At 36.7% G+C, this 23,868-nt stretch overlaps 1 protein-coding gene across 2 annotated transcripts in view; it reads left to right on the top strand.

The window, feature by feature from the left end:
* LOC123536105 (tyrosine-protein kinase BAZ1B-like) overlaps nucleotides 1-23,868 on the top strand; it is a 54,018-nt gene that overhangs the window by 1,503 nt on the left and 28,647 nt on the right. The window contains exons 2-15 of one of the 2 annotated variants that reach the window (XM_045318927.2): nucleotides 123-298; nucleotides 1,752-1,857; nucleotides 2,242-2,284; nucleotides 6,848-6,940; nucleotides 7,284-7,360; nucleotides 7,800-7,965; nucleotides 9,188-9,742; nucleotides 9,932-10,101; nucleotides 10,712-10,870; nucleotides 17,773-17,869; nucleotides 20,069-20,237; nucleotides 20,423-20,526; nucleotides 22,184-22,336; nucleotides 23,641-23,798. In XM_045318927.2, coding sequence (XP_045174862.2) covers nucleotides 123-298; nucleotides 1,752-1,857; nucleotides 2,242-2,284; nucleotides 6,848-6,940; nucleotides 7,284-7,360; nucleotides 7,800-7,965; nucleotides 9,188-9,742; nucleotides 9,932-10,101; nucleotides 10,712-10,870; nucleotides 17,773-17,869; nucleotides 20,069-20,237; nucleotides 20,423-20,526; nucleotides 22,184-22,336; nucleotides 23,641-23,798 — 2,226 coding nt within the window. The remainder of the gene's footprint in view (nucleotides 1-122; nucleotides 299-1,751; nucleotides 1,858-2,241; nucleotides 2,285-6,847; nucleotides 6,941-7,283; nucleotides 7,361-7,799; nucleotides 7,966-9,187; nucleotides 9,743-9,931; nucleotides 10,102-10,711; nucleotides 10,871-17,772; nucleotides 17,870-20,068; nucleotides 20,238-20,422; nucleotides 20,527-22,183; nucleotides 22,337-23,640; nucleotides 23,799-23,868) is intronic. The other variant, XM_053528196.1, reaches the window with a different exon arrangement.

Raw genomic sequence — 23,868 nt, 5'->3', positions numbered from 1 at the left:
AATAATTAATATATATTTAGATGATACAAGTACAGTGATGTGCTGAGAACCTTTGATTAAATATGTACACAAAGATAAAAGTTTTGTTATAAGACATAGCTATCATCTTAACTTGAAATCAGGGAATATGAAAAGCGTCTGCAGCTTTACAAGAAAAGGATCTGGACATGTCAGAGTACTGGGCATGTAAATCTGACTCATGAAGAAGCTTGGAACTCTGAGAAGGCAGTTCTTAAAACATTGAAGGAACAGTTTGCTCCCTGTTATGACAAGCCTGTTCTGGAACTAGTCCATCACAGTAAACTTGTTTTTTGGTTGATTTTCACAGCTACTACAGTAATATTATCTGCAAAGTTATGTATGTTGCGTCAATTTTGGCAGTAGGAAGATTAGTTAGACTGCAGTGTTCTGTCTAGGATAAAAAATGGTGGGGACAAATGTCCTCTTGGTATGAAAAATTTGGGCACATTTTCAAAATCTTGGGGACAACAAATTTTGACCATATGTCAGTGAAATTTATAAATCAGTAACATTACTACAATTGAAGTCTTTTTGTAGTCCAACCATTGACACCCTTTAATCAACTATCGTGGAATATGGAGTCAGTTTTCTCTTGACTTAATACGAATTTTCTGCACCCTTTGTGGTTTGACTTTGTGATGCATTTTTAGTTTTGAAGACAATTAGTGCGCTGTGGTTAACAGATTTTAAGCAGCCAACAACGTTGGCAGCTGACTCATTCTGCCGAGACAGTGGGTGGAGAACGGTTAACAACATCGTGCTTTATGTGCTCTAAGGGGCTTTTTAAGAAGTCACATTAAGAACTAGGCTGTTAATCATTATATTGAATGTTTTTCTTGTCTGCAGATACAGAAAAATAGCTTAAAATTGTATTGTTCTTTGTTGATCAAAATGACATTTTTGCGGAAACTCTTCTATTTGGGTGCGTAAGAGAAATGAATGATTCGTACTCAGTTCCGGTTGTCCCATGCACGTATTCATCCCCAAAATTTTCGTAACGCGACAACTGTTGCTTCTAGACCAATTTTAGCGCAACATTCGTAATTTTGACACGACATTCTCGCGATATCGCATCCTCAGCAGAACACTTGAGACTGCCAACCTAAAGACAATAGTTTGAATTCCTGGGTAGTGGGTAATGCAACTGTTCACTGTAACGATGTGACAGAAGACAAAAAAAATTGATACCCATTTCCCATGTTCTAATACATGGGGAAGTTTCAGTTTCTTGCAGAGAACAAGTTGGTACTGGTTCCTGGTTCAGAGTCCATGACCAGATGCTACATAATTGAAATACTGTAGATTGAGTAATATTCACCGATGCTGTAAGATTTAATGGTTGGTACTCTGATTCGCTGTGTTCAGAATTTGAAAGATATTGTGTTTTAGGACATGTTGCAAATAAATATTCACCAATATTTGAATTTGCAAATTGCATTATTTGCAAATATAAGTGAAAATAAAATCATCATGAATATTATACAATCTGGTGTACAGTATACTATTGAAAAAAGTTTGATAAAGCCATGTGTTGATATCATCCTTGCTTAAGAGATTATTTTATACTTATATCATTAGTACATATATACTATTTAAAAGAAATATAAAAAACAGAGATTGAAAAGCTTTGCTTTTGAAAGAAATGGTTTATTTAAAATTCTGCAATGTTCTTTACATTGATCAACAGATGGACATTTTCAGTATTTATGATATTTATTTGAAATTTGTAGGTACAAAGTCATTGGATACCTTAGTAGATGAAGCATGGCTGGTGCTACAGCAAGTTCTTGTTGTAGGGGAGAGAGTCCTTTTAAAGGTCAAATCTGGTGGAAAATCGTAAGTTTTGAAGTTTGTACTGCTAACTTTGCAAATAAAAATTTAGGAGTGTTTGTTTGTGCCTTACTACAAAAGGTATAAGCCCCCGGCATAAGCCTTCCGTTTGTGTGGATGTGATTATGTGTTAGTGGTTCTAGCCTTGTTCAAGCATATGCCTGCAATATTACAGTTGGAGCTTTTAGGGTGTTTCTTTGACATTGTCAAAGTTGGAGACTGCTTATTTTCCAAAACTGGTAATTTAAAGTGTTTTTTCTGTCATAGAAAAAAGTTTCAGAGTTGTCGTCTTCTTGTGTGAGTTCCAGAATGAAAGCGGATCTGAAATGCCTGTTAAATATATTGTTGCCTTGCAATGTTACACATGTATCCCTAATTTTGCTTTTTCAGGATGAAGGCAGTTATTGTGAAGGTTGATCCAGCTGGATACGAGGTTTGTGGAATGACATATATGATACATATATTCTTCAGATTTTTTCGTTTGACTGAGGTATTATTAAAATGCATTTTGGGATGCATTTTGTGGGGGGAAAGTACGAAATGTTTTTTCCAGGAATCCACTAGCAGTATGATGTAAAAAGTACATATCCATAAACTACCAGAACAAAAGAATTTTCAAATTCAGAAGTAACAGTTGTTTTAAGCACAACTTCTTCAAATTGTTCAAAGAGGGTATTCTTTCTTTTAATTATAAGGTTATTGAACGATCAGAGTTCAAAAACAAAGTTACATTTCTGAAATTTAATTTTTATCAAAAATGAAATAGGTAACATTGAGGGTTGGCAAACCCCCAGGTGTTAAGCATATTGCCCAGCTCAGTGGGTAATACTGGGAAAACCCGGGTTTTACTGGGCAATAATGGGCAATATAATATAACAGTTCATACTTCAGTACATATTTTAACACTTCAGTTGACTTACAACCCATATAGTGACAGCAGTGACACCTGCATGCCTAATGCTACAATATCTATAAAATTCTATTGAATAGACATTATTATGATGATGACTTAGCAATTTTTGAGTAAGATTAGGGGATTAAAGTTAGAAGTACGAACAACTTAAATCTGGCCATTTTACTCACGAAAATCAAGTTTCCAATTTAGATCACATTGTCATTTCTATCATATAACCATGAAACTTAACCCATATCATGCTGGAAACGATTGATTCTGCCTTTGCAACCAGTGCAGATCATGATCAGTCTGAACATCACTGCAGTTTGATCATGATCTGCACAGTTTGCCATTCAGTCACGCCCCTTTTAACAGTTTATGGTACTGTTCAGATTGAAAGATGGACAAGTTCATTATAGAAATTAAGCAGGGTATGGGCTAAGGACCCTGTGTGGAATTGTTTTAATGTTACTGAGGATGATTAAAAAACAGGTTGCAAAATGTAAAGACAGTGGCACTGTGGTTAGTACCAAAATTGAGAGACTGAAAGCTCATAGACTGATATGTAGCAGTTTGTTGGTTTTAGATCAGCCTTAGACCACTGTAGGGTAGCAAAAAACCTTCCATATATGCTGGCATCTTCTGTGTCAACAGAAAGGATGTTTTCAAATTTTGGTATTATTCAGACAAAACTCAGAAACAGACTTGGGATCGAAAAAAGTACAAAACTTGTTTTCAGTTACAGAATGCTTTGTGATAAAGAAGAACTAGACTGTTAGTCTATCATATGTTAGCAAAATCTAGTTGTGGCCTAGAAAGATCATTCAATATGTGAACTGATCACTGACATTGGACTAGGCTTTGCTTGCAAGTGACTTTTAAATATGGTAAATAGCTGAATATCAAATGCAGGCCATCAGTTTGAATGCAGATGTTATTATACGAAATTTAATTGTGTTGAAATAAAAATAGTGTTTCCTAAAGAATAACAGCTGTCCAAATAGACCAATTTCTAATCTTTGGTTCACTTCTTTTCTTTTGTTGAAATTGATTAACTTCATTGATTGCAGAAATGCATGAATGTTAGCATTCTGGTTTCCGAAACTTTCGTAAAGCAAAATAATTACATGTTAATCATAGTTGTTTCTTAAAAGTCGGAAGTTCACAAAGATCTAATAGCAATGGTCGTATAGCATGAACACAGCCTCTCCTAAACAAAATTCTACGGCAGTGTTATGAATGTTGCATGTAAACAAACTTAAAAAAAATTGATTAAACTAAAATGAACAAGATGATGATGCATTTCACATTTTGCAAAATTATGCACATTTTTAGCTCACCTGTCACAAAGTGACAAGGTGAGCTTTTGTGATCACCCGTCGTCCGCCGTGTGTCCGTGCGTCTGTCCGTCCGTCAACAATTTCTTGTCTGCACGATAGTGGTTTCCTTTATGATTTTATTTTAACCAAACTTGCACACAACTTGTATCACCATAAGATCTCGGTTCCTTTCTTCATGGTTCGCACAGGCCATGAAAAGTCCTTGAATTTGACGCCTACTCCTTGAAAACTACTTGAATTTTGTAACAGTCAGAAACTACTTGAAAACTACTTGAATTTAGGAAAAAACGTACAAAAGATGGCAAATAGTCCTTAAATTCGTCGGGTGCGAATTGAAAACGGACAAACAGTATAAACGGACCAAAATAAACTAAAAAAACGACGAAAAAAAACAACCGTTACTGCCATTAGGGCCTGCCACGGAATCGGCGATAGTACGGTACGGTACTGTACTTGACGGGTTTTATGCTCTTTCAAGTAATTTTCACACTGTGTAATTTATCCGCGATGCGAGGCATTTTTCCAGGAAGAAAAACATGAGTTCTAAAAAGTACAATTGTGTCTTTTCGCAAAAGTGGCTTACTGATGACAATTATAAACATTGGCTACGGGAATTCAAAGGCGAAAAACGAAAATGCCTTTGTGTTTTTTGTGACAAGATAATCGACATCGCTGCTATGGGAGAAAGTGCATTAAGTTTTAAAATCACATTCCAAAAGCAAAAAACATAAAAACAGCTCTGCCATGAGAAGTTGACTGAAACAATTGATGCCTTCGCTCCTAAGCATGTAAGAGAGTCAACACAGGATATAAATAATGACTTGACAATACCGCCCCTGCCCCCACCTACTGTGAAAACTGTGCCAAAATCGTTTAATTTTGTTCTAAATTGGATTTAAATTGGTTATTTCATGTCTCAGCAATAGTGACATTGCGCCCATTTTAGTCCTTGAAAATGGAAGAAAACTACTTGAAAACTCCTTGAAAACTACTTGAATTTTTTTTGGGAAGGTCTGTATGAACCATGTTCTTGAACTGGCCAGATCCCATTATGGGTTCCAGAGTTATGGCCCCTGAAAGGGCCAAAATCAGCTATTTTGACCTTGTCTGCACAATAGCAGCTTTATTTATGGTTTGATTTTTACCAAACTGGCACACAACTTGTATCACCATAAGATCTTGGTTCCTTTCTTGAACTGGCCAGATTCCATTATGGGTTCCAGAGTTATGGCCCCTGAAAGGACCAGCATTAGCTATTTTGCCCTTGTCTGCTCAATAGCAGCTTCATTTATGATTTGAATTTAATTAAACTTTGCACAAAACTTGTGTCGCCATAAGATCTCAGTTCCTTTGTTGAACCAGCCAGACCCCTTAATGGGTTCCAGAGTTATGGCCCCTGAAAGGGCCAGAATTAGCTATTTTGACCTTGTCTGCACAATAGCAACTTCATTTATGATTTGATTTTAACCAAACTTGCACACAACTTGTATCACCACAAGATCTTGGTTCCTTTCTTAAATTGGCCAGATTCCATCATGTGTTCCAGAGTTATGGCCCCTTAAATGTCCAAAATTGGCTATTTTGGTTTTTGCAACCATATAGAGACTTCATTTATGGTTTTATTTGATACAAACTTCCAAAATATCTTCAACAACAATAAATCTTGGATTCCATGACAAATAAGATCCAGTTGTAGTTTCCAGAGTTATTTTATATCTGATTACCTCCCCTAAAAGTAGTCAAAATGGATTTATATCAGTAAGTACTTACAGGACTTATTTGAAATTTCATTATTATCATTAGTTGGACCGAGCCAATCAGGGTAGATAACTATGGACTGATTTTATGTCAAATTACCTCCCTTTATTTCAAATTAAAATGGGTATATCTCTGTAACTAATGAAGATACTGATCTGAAATTTCATTTATGTCAACAGATTTATTTGGCAGATCCTTCTTTTGCTAACTTACAATAATTTTTCTTTTAAATTACTTCCCTTTTACGTTACTATAAATAGCCTATTTTTAGTAACTTTTTTATTATTGGCTGTAGGGAAAAACCGAGACCACTTTTCTGTGGTACAACATGGATGGTACCTCCAATTTTTAGGTGTATTTTGACATATCTGTACCTTGTAAGAATTTTGTTTTTCTTTTTGGTTAAATTTCTTTCCTTTGTTCGTGTCCTTTGGACTTAGATATTTTTTCTGAGGACGTTCTTGTCCTCAAGTGCAATGATAACAGGTGAGCAATATAGGGCCATCATGGCCCTCTTGTTCAACTTTTTGCTAAAGCTTTTGTACGTGAGCTACTTGTAGTTTGTTTTGTTGGGTTTACCGTCGCATCGACACAAACATGTAGTAGTAGGTGGAAGGACTTCAAATAGTGGAGCACACTGTCATTCCATAGCTTGTGCTATCCTTTGGGCTGAAATTTTGCGTACAAATGGTGTTGAACCCAAGAAGCAAAGAATGAGTTTTATATCAGTAGTTCTAAATTTAAAAAAAAAAATTAGGTGGGGTGGGGCTCCTCGGCAGAGTGGTTCATGTCCAGCTGGCTTACAGAAGATTGGTGCATGCTCCTGCCAACAAAAATGCACAGAGGGGCACCTTTGGTCTTCCTCCGTCATGAAAAGCAGGAAAGTCGTCATATATTCTGTAATTGAGTCAATGTGACGTTAAACCCAACGAGAAATTCCAAAGAGGACTGGTTATTAACACATTAATTGAAATCCCAACAAGTCTAGTGTTTTATACTACAGGGAAATCCAACCAGTAACTGTAATTCTCCATCAAGTGACAAAGAGAACAAAGACAATAACTCCTCATCTCCAAAGAAATGGGTCCCGCCAAAAGTAAGTTTGTTAGCACCATGTTGTTGAATATTACCCATGGTCATAAGTTTTGCAAAGGTTTAGAATAAACTACATGTATATAGATGATAATTGTGGTCAGGTTTGTAATTCTTTTGAATAAGAATAGTGCTATTGTTGCAGTCTTGTCCATTCCTCTCAAAATTCTTATCTTGGTGATTGGCTCTTATTATAATTATCAGATTTGGCTGAAACTTCCAGAAATGTATCACTATCAAATGAACTTACATATAAGTGTCAGGATAACATATAGATGTACCATACTGCAAAAACGTGAGCATATTTCAGGGCATACAAATTGTACCATTCCTGATTTGTTTTTCAGTTGTTACCTTACAAGTACAGTATCCGGTTTGAAAATGAAGACAGTGTTATACATTCTGTACCTGCAAATGATTTAAGGTATTTTATATGTTTGTCTTGGGTATGATTCATAACTATTGCATATATTCTTCAGAATACAGAAGACAATTTAACTTTGTAATTGTCAACAAAAAGAAACTTGATAGTGAAAACTTCTAAGTAGACCTGTTTTACCCCTGGAAGGTGCAATTACACAATATCTGTTTTGCACTTCACTCTTGATAAATAAAAGCTGCTCTGCTGTTTTATATTGCGGCGAAATGTAGGTGATAATTTTAAATGAAAATAAAAGTTTATTTAGTTTAGGATGAAAACAAAATTTTGCTCTTACAGGACAGTTTAGAAAAAGTAAGAAATGTTTTGCAGAAGTAAGAAATGTTTTGCAGAAACATTGGAAATTCTGGGAGCTTTCAAGGCATAAAAAGATTTAAAGACTTAAAAAAATATTCCTTTGAATTGTGCTTAACTTTATTTTCAGTCGCGGTGATAAGCCACCATCAAAAGAGTTGTTGCGATTATTTATTCGCACATATGCTGTAAGGGCAGGGCATACACCAAACAGTCCATGGATCGTTGATGATGCTCAAGTAAAGAAATTGGACCTTCAAAGCAAATTTGCAAGTTTTCTTTTGTCTCCTGTAAAGGTAAGCTAGAAATGTGATAAATTAAGTCTTTCAAGTTTTGATTCAGACGCTTTTAAAAATTGTTGATGCAGTTTGAAGGGCTTAACTGACAACAAAAGTAAGATGGCTGTTTGTTACCTGGGTTTTGGAGATCTGTAAACAGTTCTATTTTGTAGATACACTACTGTCTTATACAGGAGGGAAAGCAGAAACCATAAATTTATAATGTGGTTAGTGTATTCTGTAATTCTTATTCACTTACGTAAAGATTTCTGCGATTTAATCTTTTTATGCCCCCGAAGGTGGGCATATTAAAATCGCACTGTCCGTCCGTGCGTGAGAGTGCGTCCGTGCATCCGGTAAATTCTTGTCCGGGCTGTAACTCTTCCATCCATAAAGGGATTTTGAAATAACTTGGAATAAATGTTCACCATAATGAGATGATGTGTCATGCGCAAGACCCAGACCCCTAGCTCCAAGGTCAAGGTCACACTTAGAGGTCAAATGTTAACAGGGTATGTTTCGTGTCCGGTCCATGACTCTGCCATTCATTAAGGGATTTTGAAATTACTTGGCATAAATGTTCCTCATAATGAGATGACATGTCATGAGCAAGACCCAGACCTCTAGCTCCAAGGTCAAGGTCACACTTAAGAGGTCAAAGGTTAACATGCAGTGTTCCCACTGGCATTTAAATTTAGGGGGTGAAAACTGTTTTTCTTGCACTTTTGCACCCCCTCAGTATGAGCTATATAACAGCTGTCTCCAAAACTGGGGGTGCAAAGTACCATTCTGGGGGTGAAAAACCCCCATTAGGGGGTTTCTGGGAACACTGAACATGGTCCGTTTCTTGTCCGGTCCATAACTCTGCCATTGATGAAACAATTTTGAAATTACTTGGCATAAATGTTCCCTATAATTGGATGAGGTGTCATGTGCAAGACCCAGACTCCTAGCTCCAAGGTCAAGGTCACACTTAGAAGTCAAAGCTCTTTCTTGTCTGGTACATAACTCTGCCATTTATCAAGGGATTTGAAAATAATTTGACACAAATGTTAACCATATTGAGAAGATGTGTCACACTTGTGACCAAGTCCTCTTAAGTTAAGGTCACAAAATGATATGTGATTTTTTGCGCATACAACTGTGGCATTCTTGGGCCTACTTCGGGGGCATTTGTCACCAAGAGTGACAGCTCTTGTTTGCATATGTTACTATTTCAATTACTGATATTTTCTCACAGTGGAAAGCGGATGAAATTGCTAAGAAAATTGACGAGGAAATAAAAAGCATCAAATCTGCAAGTAAAGCTTCTCCAAGGATAAAAACAAAAATGGATGCCAAGGAAGAAAAACGCAAAGAAAAAGCAAAAAAATCTATCTCAAAAATGGAAAAGAAAAGTGAAAAACTGAAGCAGCAGAAAGAAAAACAGGCAAAGAAAAATGAAGTGACTGAGTTAGACTCTTCAGATGATTCTTCTGGTGAGGAATCAGAAAATGAAGACAATAAAGATGCAGTCATTGTGTCTGATTCAGATGCGGATTCCGATACACCGCTCTCGGTTGTTAAAACTCAATTGACGCCAAAGAAAAAATCTAGTGATAGTAGTTCGGAAAAATTGGAGAAAGTAAAAAAGAAGAAAGCTGTGTCGCTTGCAGATTTACAAAAACAGTTGAAATCTAAAAATAAAGAAGGTAAATTGAAAAAGCCATTGACTTTAGCAGATTTGAAGAAACAGATGGAGAAAAAGAAAAATAAGAAATTGGACAAGGAAAAGAAAAAGTCTAAGAAGGGGCAGGTAAGGTGGAACTTTCTTAGCTTTTAAGCATTATACTGCTGAGGACTGATACTCAAGCTGGAAGGTCCAATAAACATAACTTAAATCAGTGCTTTATGAGTTGATCACAATATGCTTTAAAAGTGTTAAGCTGTTGTCGTATAATCATGTTATTTATGAAAGTAAAAGATGGAATTGAATGTTTTGCAGGACCCCAAACAAATGACTTTACTTGATTCCTTGAAAAAGAAAGGTTTGAAAACGCCAGAAAAGAAAATGAAAAGTCTCAGTAAACAGAACAGTCCATTGAAAATGCAGAAAACACCAGACATGAAGAAGAAATTGATGAGCCCTCCAAGGACGCCTATTGTTGTTCAGAAGTAAGCAATTGCATGGATTGTGGTACAATCTGAAAAATACCTTACATAGTACATAGTCAACTACATGACATAAAGCTCACTTGAGTGTATTAAAGAATATAATTAGCTCTCAAACATTTTCATTTGTAAAGAATAAGGTGATGGTCTTTTTTGGAGTCACGTTTTATGGGTTATTGAGCCCGCTTGCATAGTTGTCCAAATGGCTGTTTGGTGTATGTGCGTGCATCGTGCATGCATCCGTCTGGATGTTTGTCCTGACCATAACTTTGACATGTGTAGAGCAGTCTGGTTTATATTTGGCATGAATGTTAACCTCAGTGAGATGGAGTGTTGTGTGCAAACTCTAGGTTCCAACCTCAAAGGTCAAGGTCACAGAGGTCAAAGGTCATGTCAGATCTTGTCCGGCCCATAACTTTGACATGTATTCAGTAATCTTGGCATGAATGCATGTCAAACTCAATAAGACAGGAGACCGGAAACGGTCTTGTTTATTTTTTTTGGCCTGATACATGCCTTAAAAAGGGTTCTTGTTTAATCTGTTCAGTGCTAAATATTCAAATTTTTACGGATTCATGAATAAGTGTTCATGAAATAAAATTTGATAATATAGGTTGCAGCAAGCTATTAAAAAGGAGGACAAATCTCTCATTGGTTTGTATTCAACACAAGCAGCAAAGGTACTCACAAATGGTCAGAGGGAGAAACTTGGCAGTGAGGTGAAAGAGCTGGTCATGAAGAAATATAATCTCCTACAAGAGAAGCTGAAGTTGTAAGAAAGCTGTTTTGAAAATACAGTTTTATTAGCTCACCTGTCACATAGTGACAAGGTGAGCTTTTGTGATCACCCTTCGTCCGTCGTCAGTCCGTCCGTGCGTGCGTCCGTCAACAATTTCTTGTCTGCACGATGGTGGTTTCATTTATGATTTTATTTCAACCAAACTTGCACACAACTTGTATCACCATAAGATCTCGGTTCCTTTTTTGAACTGGCCAGATCCCATTATGGGTTCCAGAGTTATGGCCCCTGAAAGGGCCAAAATTAGCTATTTTGAGCTTGTCTGCACAATAGCAGCTTTATTTATGATTTGATTTTTACCAAACTGGCACACAACTTGTATCACCATAAGAACTTGGTTCCTTTCTTCAACTGGCCAGATTCCATTATGGGTGCCAGAGTTATGGCCCCTGAAAGGGCCAGAATTACCTATTTTGACATTGTCTGCACAATAGCAGCTTCATTTTATGATTTGATTTTAACCAAACTTCCACACAATTTGTATCACTATAAGATCTTGGTTCCTTTCTTGAACTGGCGAGATTCCATTATGGGTTCCAGAGTTATGGCCCCTGAAAGGGCCAGAATTAGCTATTTTGACCTTGTCTGCACAATAGCAGCTTCATTTATGATTTGAATTTAATTAAACTTTGCACAAAACTTGTGTCGCCATAAGATCTCAGTTCCTTTGTTGAACCAGCCAGACCCCTTAATGGGTTCCAGAGTTATGGCCCCTGAAAGGGCCAGAATTAGCTATTTTGACCTTGTCTGCACAATAGCAGCTTCATTTATGATTCGATTTTAATCAGACTTGCACACAACTTGTATCACCACAAGATCTTGGTTCCTTTCTTGAACTGGCCAGATTCCATCATAGGTTCCAGAGTAATGGTCCCTTAAAGGTCCAAAATTGGCTATTTAGGCTTTTTCAGCCATATAGACTTCATTTATGGTTTTTATTTGATACAAACTTCCAAAATATCTTCAACAACAATAAATCTTGGATTCCATGACAAATCAGATCCATTCATAGGTTCCAGAGTTATTTTATATCTGATTACCTCCCCTGATTGAAATCAAAATGGATTTATATCAGTAAGTACTTATAGGACTTATTTGAAATTTCATTATTGTCATTAGTTGGACTGAGCCAATCAGGCTAGAAAACTATGGACTGATTTTATGTCAAATTACCTCCCTTTATTTCAAATTAAAACGGGTATATCTCTGTAACTAATGAAGATACTGATCTGAATTTTCATTTATGTCAACAGATTTATTTGGCAGATCATTCTTTTGTTCACTTACAATAATTTTCTTTTTAATTACTTCCCGTTTACGTTACTATAAATAGCCTGTTTTTAGTAACTTTTTAGCTCACCTGTCACAAAGTGACAAGGTGAGCTTTTGTGATCACGCAGCGTCCGTCGTCCGTCGTCCGTCCGTGCGTTAGTCCGTCCGTGCGTGCGTAAACTTTTACTTGTGACCACTCTAGAGGTCACATTTTTCAGGGGATCTTTATGAAAATTGGTCAGAATGTTCAGTTTGATGATATCTAGGTCAAGTTCGAAACTGGGTCACGTGCAGTCAAAAACTAGGTCAGTAGGTCTAAAAATAGAAAAACCTTGTGACCTCTCTAAAGGCCATATATTTCACAAGATCTTCATGAAAATTGATCAGAATGTTCATCTTGATGATATCTAGGTCAAGTTCGAAACTGGGTCACGTGCCTTCAAAAACTAGGTCAGTAGGTCAAATAATAGAAAAACCTTGTGACCTCTCTAAAGGCCATATTTTTCATGGGATCTGTATGAAAATTAGTCTGAATGTTCATCTTGATGATATCTAGGTCAAGTTCGAAACTGGGTCACGTGGGGTCAAAAACTAGGTCAGTAGGTCTAAAAATAGAAAAACCTTATGACCTCTGTAGAGGCCATACTTATGAATAGATCTTCATAAAAATTGGTCAGAATGTTCACCTTGATTATATCTAGGTCAAGTTCGAAAGTGGGTCACGTGTTTTCAAAAAGTAGGTCAGTAGGTCAAATAATGAAAAAACCTTGTGACCTCTCTAGAGGCCATATTTTTCATGGGATCTGTATGAAAGTTGGTCTGAGTGTTCATCTTGATGATATCTAGGTCAGGTTTGAAACTGGGTCAACTGCAGTCAAAAACTAGGTCAGTAGGTCTAAAAATAGAAAAATCTTGTGACCTCTCTAGAGAGCATACTTTTCAATGGATCTTCATGAAAATTGGTCAGAATGTTCACCTTGATGACATCTAGGTCAAGTTCGAAACTGGGTCACATGCCATCAAAAACTAGGTCAGTAGGTCAAATAATAAAAAAACCTTGTGACCTCTCTAGAGGCCATATTTTTCATGGGATCTGTATGGAAGTTGGTCTGAATATTCATCTTGATGATATCTAGGTCAAGTTCGAAACTGGGTCAACTGTGGTCAAAAACTAGGTCAGTAGGTCTAAATATAGAAAAACCTTTTGACCACTCTAGAGGCCATATTTTTCAATGGATCTTCATGAAAATTTGTCTGAATGTTCACCTTGATGATATCTAGATAAAATTTGAAACTGGGTCACATGTTGCCAAAATTAGGTCAGTAGGTATAAAAATAGAAAAACCTTGTGACCTCTCTAGAGGCCATACTCTTCATGAGATCTTTATGAAAATTGGTGAGAATGTTCACCTTGATAATATCTAGGTCAAGATCAGAACTGGGTCATGTGCCTTCAAAAACTAGGTCATTAGGTCAGATAATAGAAAAACCTTGTGACCTCTCTAGAAGCCATATTTTTCAATGGATCTTCATGAAAATTGGGTCATGTGGAGACAGGTGAGCGATTCAGGACCATCATGGTCCTCTTGTTTATTATTGGCTGTAGGGAAAAACCGAGACCACTTTTCTGTGAAAAAACATGGATGGTACCTCCAGTTTTTAGGTGTATTTTGACATATCTGTACCTTTTTAGAATTTTTTTTTTCTTTTTGGTTAAATTTCTTTTCTTTGTTGTTCGTGTCCTTTGGACTTAGATATTTTTTCTGAGGACCTTCTTGTCCTCAAGTGCAGTGATAACAGGTGTGCGATATAGGGCCATCATGGCCCTCTTGTTATCTATATGGGTTGTTTCATGACAAAACGTGTATTGGTGACAAAAAATCAAAATTGAGAACAAATTATTCATGAAGAACATTCTTTAACTTTTCAAATCTAAATGTTTTCTCAGAGTCGATAGGGGGTACGAATCTACGCGGGTACAAACAAAGGTTTCCGAAGGGCAATATCCAAAATATAGACTTACTGAATGAATAAGGGATAAAACAGAAGTATGCCGACAATTGGTTCGCCAATCAAGCGTTAGTATTTCATCTCAATTATCCAATTAAAATGGATTTAACATCTTACAGTTAGGCACAGCTGTTAACATTGCGGCGTCGATAAAAAGTTGGACAAAACATTAGCGAAACTGATAAATTTAGTTTTTTATAACAGTATGTCCGAGGGAATTTATATGTTGACACTGGATAATGATAATAATGCCGTCAAATTTCTGTGTCCATGATGTAATTTCAGTGGAAAGAACTTTGGTATTTTTATGCTGAGTTGCAGTTGTCATGATTTTTTTCCCCACTTGTCCCAGTACCGCTGACCGATGTACATATTAATAGGACTGAACTCTGCTTTTTATTTGATCATTTTTACATAAGCTTCACGACATTGTTATATGCCATAACAACAAGTAGTAGGAACATGGTGCAACTCGGTAGTGTGGCTAAGCCTAAGGTAACCATTATAATAATATTACCAAAATGACAGAATTCATTTAATAGTTTTCTACAATCACTGTTTTTGTTAGCCAGAGAAAGACTATAATAATTGTACTTCCTTGCTGTATGCTAGTCATGTTATAGGTACAGGTATTACCAGTTAATTGTCACAAATGACAGCTATGATATATGTACACGGGATTGCAATTTAATGTGGTTTCCCTGTCTGCAAATAACTGTTGATTACTAAAGTTTCTGTTTACTTGGAACCAGCTTCACAGCATCTGAATAATGGTAGTTCTTTATTTTTCAAAAGAGCATTAGAATTTTAAGTTAAACAGTCATTTTAAAGACTAAATATCTGAATAAACAAGTATGAAAATAAATAACATTCAGCCGATTATTTTTCCGATACATCGCATTGGTTTGCTAACCGATTCCAACCGATAATCGGTTGGTGTTCTCCAACCGATGTCCCATTACTAGTATATCGTATATTTTTAGCTCACCTGTCACAAAGTGACAAGGTGAGCTTTTGTGATCGCGCAGTGTCCGTCATCCGTGCGTGCGTGCGTCCGTCCGTAAACTTCTGCTTGTGACCACTCTAGAGGTCACATTTTTCATGGGATCTTTATGAAAGTTGGTCAGAATGTTCACCTTGATGATATCTAGATCAAGTTCGAAACTGGGTCAGGTGCCGTCAAAAACTAGGTCAGTAGGTCTAAAAATAGAAAAACCTTGTGACCTCTCTAGAGGCCATAATTTTCAATGGATCTTCATGAAAATTGGTCAGAATGTTCATCTTGATGATATCTAGGTCAAGTTCGAAACTGGGTCAGGTGCGGTCAAAAACTAGGTCAGTAGGTCTAAAAATAGAAAAACCTTGTGACCTCTCTAGAGGCCATATATTTCACAAGATCTTCATGAAAGTTGGCCAAACGTTCACCTTGATGATATCTAGGTCAAGTTCGAAACTGGGTCATGTGCCTTCAAAAACTAGGTCAGTTGGTCAAATAATAGAAAAACCTTGTGACCTCTCTAAAGGCCATATTTTTCATGGGATCTGTATGAAAGTTGGTCTGAATGTTCATCTTGATGATATCTAGGTCAAGTTCGAAACTGGGTCATGTGCCATCAAAAACTAGGTCAGTAGGTCTAAAAATAGAAAGACCTGGTGACCTTTCTAGAGGTCATCTATTTCACAAGATCTTCATGAAAATTGGTCAGAATGTTCACCTTGATGATATCTAGGTCAAGTTCGAAACTGGGTCACATGCCTTCAAAAACTAGGTCAGTAGGTCAAATAATAGAAAAACCTTGTGACCTCTCTAAAGGCCATATTTTTCATGGGATCTGTATGAAAGTTGGTCTGAATGTTCATCTTGATGATATCTAGGTCAAGTTTGAAACTGGGTCACGTGCGATCAAAAACTAGGTCAATAGGTCAGATAATAGAAAAACCTTGTGACCTCTCTAGAGACCATATTTTTCAATGGATCTTCATGAAAATTGGTCAGAATTTTTATGCCCCCGAAGGGAGGCATATAGTTTTTGAACCGTCGGTCTGTCAGTCTGTCAGTCTGTCCGCAATTTTCGTGTCCGGTCCATATCTGTGTCATCGATGGATGGATTTTCAAATAACTTGGCATGAATGTGTACCACAGTAAGACGACGTGCAGTGCGCAAGACCCAGGTCCGTAGCTCAAAGGTCAAGGTCACACTTAGACGTTAAAGGATAGTGCATTGATGGGCGTGTCCGGTCCATATCTTTGTCATCGATGGATGGATTTTCAAATAACTTGGCATGAATGTGTACCACAGTAAGACGACGTGCAGTGCGCAAGACCCAGGTCCGTAGCTCAAAGGTCAAGGTCACACTTAGACGTTAAAGGATAGTGCATTGATGGGCGTGTCCGGTCCATATCTTTGTCATCGATGGATGGATTTTCAAATAACTTGGCATGAATGTGTACCACAGTAAGACGACGTGCAGTGCGCAAGACCCAGGTCCGTAGCTCAAAGGTCAAGGTCACACTTAGACGTTAAAGGATAGTGCATTGATGGGCATGTCCGGTCCATATCTTTGTCATCGATGGATGGATTTTCAAATAACTTGGCATGAATGTGTACCACAGTAAGACGACGTGTCGCACGCAAGACCCAGGTCCGTAGCTCAAAGGTGAAGGTCACACTTAGACGTTTAAGATCATTTTTCATGACAGTGCATTGATGGGCATGTCCGGTCCATATCTTTGTCATTCATGCATGGATTTTAAAATAACTATGCATGAATGTGTGGCACAGTAAGACAATGTGTCGCGCGCAAGACCCAGCTCTGTAGGTCAAAGGTCCTAAACTCTAACATCGGCCATAACTATTCATTCAAAGTGCCATCGGGGGCATGTGTCATCCTACGGAGACAGCTCTTGTTATCTTTATAATATCTAGGTCAAGTTCAAAACTGGGTCACATGAGCTCAAAAACTAGGTCACTATGTCAAATAATAAAAAAAAAACCGACGTCATACTCAAAACTGGATCATGTGGGAAGAGGTGAGCGATTCAGGACCATCATGGTCCTCTTGTTGGTTTTGTCACTGGCCTTTTATCTATACACCTCTATATTCTCATGAAGCATGGGTGCTTTGGAATTTCAATTGCCATGACAACACAAGTAACTTTTATTTGTGAAATATGGTAGAATTCGATTTGCCTTAGATAACTTAATTACAATATACTAGATTCTAGTTTCTGAATGAACAGAAGAAAAACAAAGATTTTGCGGTGCTTTAAATTGTTTATTGTTCAGTAATTATATCATGTCACTAAAACAGGTTTTCTCATGGAAAAATATAGAATATAAATGTTGTATGATCGCCTGATAATTTTTATTGCTTGGCAATTAAAAGACTGATTGAATATACATTGATAAGTTTTCAGTAAGTTTGGATTGTGTGTTCCTAAAACTGAGTTGGACTGCAGTTACATATTCTGTTTACCATAAGTGTATTAGTATTTCAGTATTTATTTAATGTATTCGAGCTAAAATTGAATTATCATTTGAAATTTATATGTAAAATGCATTTGGCCTAAAAATCACAGCTTGAATTTTCAGATCTAAGATGACAGAAGAAGAGAAGAAAGCTTACTTGGAAAAGAGAGCACAGCAACGTAGAGAAGAGTACAGGAAAAAACTGAAACATTCCAGAAAGGTATGATAATATTCATGTAGTTCTTATATACAGTCGAACTTCGATGGCTCGAACTCGAGGGTCCAGTGGAAATTAGTTCGAGTTTTCCGTTGTTCGAGCCATCCAAATGGCGGCCATTTTGAATTTTGGAATTCGAAGGCATGATGTGTTACAAACCTTACATCGTAATATATTGTCATATTGTACCTAAATGTGTGTATGATACGATGATAAATAAAAAACGAACGCTGAAATATGCTTTATTATTAATTTCCAACATGACATAGATACGGAAAAAACACAGATAAAACACTAATATAATTATAAGAATTTGGTGAAGACAAAATCAAATAGAAAGACATGAATAGCAAACCTTTTTGAATCATAGTCCAGTACAAATATTATCAAATATATTGCTTTCCAGTAGCCGACTTAGCTATCCCCCCGTATCCGGGTTCTTTACTAAGTTGTTCAGCCATGCTAAAGCAGTATGAAAGTTGACGTCTGATCTTCCGTTTTTATGCAGAAATAATAAAGACAGACGTAGTATGTACATTGCTCAATCATTTTAAATAATTTTATTGGTATAAATCAAAGCCCATTAAAGCATTGCAGTAAACAAAGGTCACTTTGTTTAATTTGTTTGTCGTATACCGACGCTAATTACGTAAGCGTGTGAAAATTACGCTCGCGCCGGTTAAAGGGGAAGCTTTGCGAATGTCAGGCAGAGGTGTGAAAAACTTTGTAAACACAAGCCATACCGGCACAATTGTCTGTTCGGCTGAATAGGTGTAATTATCACTGTAATTAAGCCGAGGGGACCACCAAATGAGTTCGAGAGTTCGAATTATCGAAGTTCGAGCGATCCGAGGTAGAACTATATAGAATAAAGAAGGAATAAATTCGAGACCGGGCGAAGAGTTCGAGCGATCCCGGGTGTTCGAAAGATCCGAGTTCGAGCCATTGAAGTTCAACTGTACCACTTTACAGTGCTTGTGTGGCTGAGTGGTTGTTTGCTGCCATTGAGACACTTGCCCTCACCACTGAGGGTTTGATACCTCACTTGGGGTGCAGAATTCTTTCATGTTAGAAAGTCATCCTGTCGGCTTATGGTTGTTCTGCTCTGAACTAATTTCTGGAGGAGCACCTGTGACCCTCTGCCATCAAAAGCTGAAAAGCTGCCAGATGACCTGTAATTGTGTGAAATTTGTTGCAAGTGTGATTGTTAATCAGGAATAATTTTTGTAAAGTGTTTTGGAACATCATCTCGGGAGAAGTTTTGTTTCAGGCTTATACAACACATACGCCTTTGTTTTTCAAAACAAGTATACTTAAACCGTTAAGAACAGGTAGAAAAGGCTTTCAAGACAGGTTGTTCTGTTTTAAAATTTTGTCTTCTGTCATATGTACTTAGACTGCCCATGTTCTGTTTTGTAGAAAATATGAAATGTCTTTTTCAAAAGTATTTTGTCATTATGTCTGTAATTATTGTGTGCTAACATATTTCTACAGGTTCTAAGAGTATTGGAAATGTTACAAAAAATGTATATTTCAACATCTTGCAAAATGATAGTGAAAGTAGAGCTGTCAGTATGACAAAAAAACTGCTATGTTTAAAAAAAAATTAAGTTAAACGTTTTTGTCATTATTGGGAGTATATAGATTAATATGTTACACAAACAGCCAAAACAAAGGTGGAGAAAAAATGTTTACGAAAAAGAAATTTTGATATTTTCTACAAAATAGAACGTGGACAGTCTAAGTCCATGTAATATAAGACAAAACAATATATTTCCAAACAAGCTTTTCTTTGTAAAAAGTACAAGAAGTTGCATATTTATAAGCATCAGGTGTAAGTGATACTTTGTTTATATAAATAGACATCAAGGTGTATTCCATATCTTGTCCCATACTTTCATAGTGTTTCGTACTTGTGTATGTAATTAGTCTGCCAAAAAATCCCATTGATACCTGGACAGGTTCTTGTTCTGCTTTACACACATGCTAAGACAGGGAACAAGGGAACACATGCACTTTGGTTTCAACTGAGTATGCCCATGATTTTTAGGTGCACAGATTTAAAATGTTTTTTTTTTACAACTTTAGAAAATACTACAATATTTATTTTATAACTGAATGACTAGTTTTAAAATTAGAACAAAGAGGATAAAGCTGTATTTAAAAATCCTTTTTGCATTGACTTTCAATATACATTTATAGAAATTTGAGGACACATGCCTTGACCTGAAGGCATTACCACCTCCAAAGCTGGTTGTTACCCCTGATGGCTTACCAAATGAATTATTTGGAGATGTTACCATGGTTACAGAGTTTATATCCTGTTATTCTGGACTCCTTATGCCAGATGATGAGTACCCCATATACACAGGTATGCTTTTTACAGTTTCAGTAAAATAAGTTTCTAACATTTGCTTTCAGTATCCACATAAATAGATGATTATAATAATCATGTTCCGATCTGCATATTGAAGGGTGAAATTGATTGATTTACAAGTCAGATATTAGAGAAACTCTGGATTTAGGTTACTAAAAGGAAATATTCACAATTTTCAGAGGCCCTTATGAAAGCATTGGCAGCTGGTAAAGATGGTTTCACATATTTATGTCGGACACTTACAGTGTTGTTACAGACTTTACTCCAAGATCAGATTGCAGAGGTAGGACTTTGTATATAATGTTCAGGGTGGCTGGTAAGTGAGAAGAAGTGTGATATTTGCCCACCTGTTCATGTTTGAGAATATGTCTACTGTGAAATTTGTCCTAACATTCAGGAAGGATCAAAAAGAAAGCCCTATTCACTTGGTTTGAACAGTTGACTCCAACATGTTGACTACATTCAGTGCTCCACCTAGCTATTTACAGCAGGGCGCATCGCCCGTTCCGAAATTCGTTCCGCCCTGTTGCCCCGCCAGGCACCCTGCCCGTTTTACAACCATTCATTTCTTTTTTTTAGCCAAACTCCCCTTTTTTGCCTCTGTGATTATAATACACTGCTTTATTGCCCCCTTTTTATCGAGTGATACACGCCGGGGGGCATTGACATAATTAGCAAACAGTTAAACAATATTACCTGCTGTAATCGTGCCCGAGGCAGACCATGATATTTTAGACTGCTCCACTAGCATTAAAATCATTGAACCTTAGTGTTAAAACAGTTTGCAAACCAGTCTGAAATCATTATCATTTCGCGCCACCTGTCAAAGTGTACTTTCGTTTTCGGTAATATAGTCGTAAATACCCCTTTATACACAACTGAAACTTAAGTCCAGACAACAGACATTTATATGTAATTGATAAAAATCGATCACAAATTTAAATAGGAAAATATTTTGATTTTATCGTATTACAAGTTTTTGAAATCGAAAGTAAGTTGTCGTCTGCTTTGTGAAATCGCCGTTTTTTCATGAAGATTTCTTTGAAATTAGTTTACTAAGATGTAATGACAGGGTACACTTTAATGTCAGATACTGTGAAATGCTGTTAAACTGTCTTTGCATCATAATATTTTTTCAAAAATATTGTTTAAACTGGACATTCGACGACTTTTAGAAAAAAGTGTAACCATATCCGGATATAGAATTTTGGATACCCGGAATATGTCTATTACAAGTGCTAAACTTGCTTTTAGACTGTTGTAAGTTAAAAACTTTGCCTGATTTCATTTATTTAAGTTGAAGTTTAAACTTTATTTTCTGTATATAATATGTTGCAGGTATAAATTTATAAATATCAAGTAGCCTACATGGAGAAGATGTGTACTGAAATTGTAGCAAGTAAAATAGGCCTAAACACATAGATACTGTTATTCAGTGTGCAATTACAAAGAAATGTTACAAGTTGAAAATCAATACCAAGTAAAATACAAACAGCAGAATTTTTAGTTAATAAATAGGTGCATTAGAGATGACAGACATAGCCTATTAAAAGACCATACCTAAAATGTGCCAAAAAACATGCCTAAATTATGCCAAATTCCATGCCTAAAGTATGTTAAAATGCACTGTATGCATGGACCAGTTATATTTTTTTCGCGGGGGAGCACGGTCCCGGACCGACCACCACCCCAGAAGTGCCCTTTTCAGTGCCAGCACCCTGCCCTTTTTTAATCCTAGCTGGAGCACTGACATTGAATATTATTCTACCCTCTGTTGTGCTCAAAGCTGCTTAAAACTACTAAAGTTACTACTATGTAAGTTAATAGGACTTGCTATGTTAATAACTTGTATGTTTTGTTTTTGCAGATCCTCACAACTTACATCAATAAGAATATCTTAAAAATACTTGCCCTTATGACTTTATTTTTCCCTTGTACAGGATTATGAAGAGTTGAAAGTTCCACTGTCTGATATCCCAGTCAACCCTTGCACTTGCTCCGAGCTGGTTAGATTGTGTTTGCGACGACAAGATGTTACTGATGACAAAAGTGATACAAGTTACAACTCTGATGAGGTTGGGGAGGGAGAAGTGGTAAGTTTTTGTGCATTCTTGTTCCTCTGTCTACCTTCATTTCTGGGTAGCTTAGGGATAAGAACTTGCCTCTTCTGGAGATCAACAGTTCAATCCTCAGGTAATAGGTATATTCAGGCCCATTTAACTGAAGACATTACATCATGTAAATTTGTTTGTCTTTCCATCTGATGCATATGGGCAAGTTGTTTTATGAAGAGGAAAAATGTTTCCAGTAGTTCAGGAACAGGGTAAGATTAGCTGATTATCATTGTACCCCCCGACAACAAAGTCGTAAGGGGGTGTATACTGGTTTCAGGTTTGTCTGTCTGTCTGTCCGCCCGTCTGTCCGTAGACACAATCTTGTGCACACCATCTCTCCTCATCCCCTTGACACAATTTAATGAAACTTCACACAAGTGATCAGTAACAACAGTAGTTGTGCATGGGGCATGTTAGGTTCTTTCAGAAAGAAAACTTGCAGAGTTATGGGACTTTGTTTTTTGTTACTATACTATATACATAGACACAATCTTGTGCACACATCTCTCCTCATCCACTTGACACAATTTAATGGAACTTAACACAAGTGATCAGTAACAACAAAAGTTGTGCATGGGGCATGTTAGGTTCTTTCAGAAAAAAATTTTGCAGAGTTATGGGACTTTGTGTTTTGTTACTGAACTATATACATACATGTAGACACAATCTTGTGCGCACCATCTCTCATCATCCCTTTGACACAATTTATTGGAACTTCACACAAGTGATCAGTAACAACAGTAGTTGTGCATGGGGCATGTTAGGTTCTTTCAACGACAAAAATTGCAGAGTTATGGGACTTTGTTTCTTGTTAACATACAGTCTGCATATGCAGTCTTGTGCGCGCCTAATCTTCCGAACCCTTGCACACAATTTAATGAAACTTCACACCAGTGATCAGTACCAACCCTAGTTGTGCATGGTGCATGTTACATTCTTTTAGATAAATATTCTGCATAGTTATGGGACTTTGTTTTTTGTTACTAAACTGTATACATACAGTCTAAATAGATACAGTCAACATAATTATGCAATCTTGTGTGCATCAAATTGCAATGTACTGTCAGTGCATGAAGGGGGTACAGTCATCACCTTTAGTGATAGCTCTAGTTATCAACTGGTAACCTTTTGATAAAAAGATATATTTACATCACAGACCCTTTATAGAGCTTATACAATGATACTTGTCATTTGAGACACTAGTCTCTTTAATAGTTGAACTTGCTGTGTCTCATCTGGTTAATAAAATATCCATCTGTACAATTATGTTTGTTGTTTAACAGCCTGATGACTTGATCCAGTTGTTGGAAACACAGGAGTTGTACCAGTTGGAAGCAGAGCAAAAACTGGCAATACTGAAAGGTCTGTGTGAGAGAATAATGGGAACATACTCTGTGCAGGATTATATGGAGGAAAAGCAACAAGAATCTGCTGGCTTGTGGTATGTTTTCTATTTAAACTTGATTGATAGTGGAACAAATACTTATACTATGTTAGTACACACAGAAAAT

The sequence above is a fragment of the Mercenaria mercenaria genome, chromosome 17 (assembly GCF_021730395.1).
Source record: "Mercenaria mercenaria strain notata chromosome 17, MADL_Memer_1, whole genome shotgun sequence".
In the NCBI taxonomy this organism is placed as follows: Eukaryota; Metazoa; Mollusca; class Bivalvia; order Venerida; family Veneridae; genus Mercenaria; species Mercenaria mercenaria.
The sequence above is the reverse complement of the archived record's forward strand: the minus strand, read 5'-3'. Positions and strand labels throughout refer to the sequence as shown.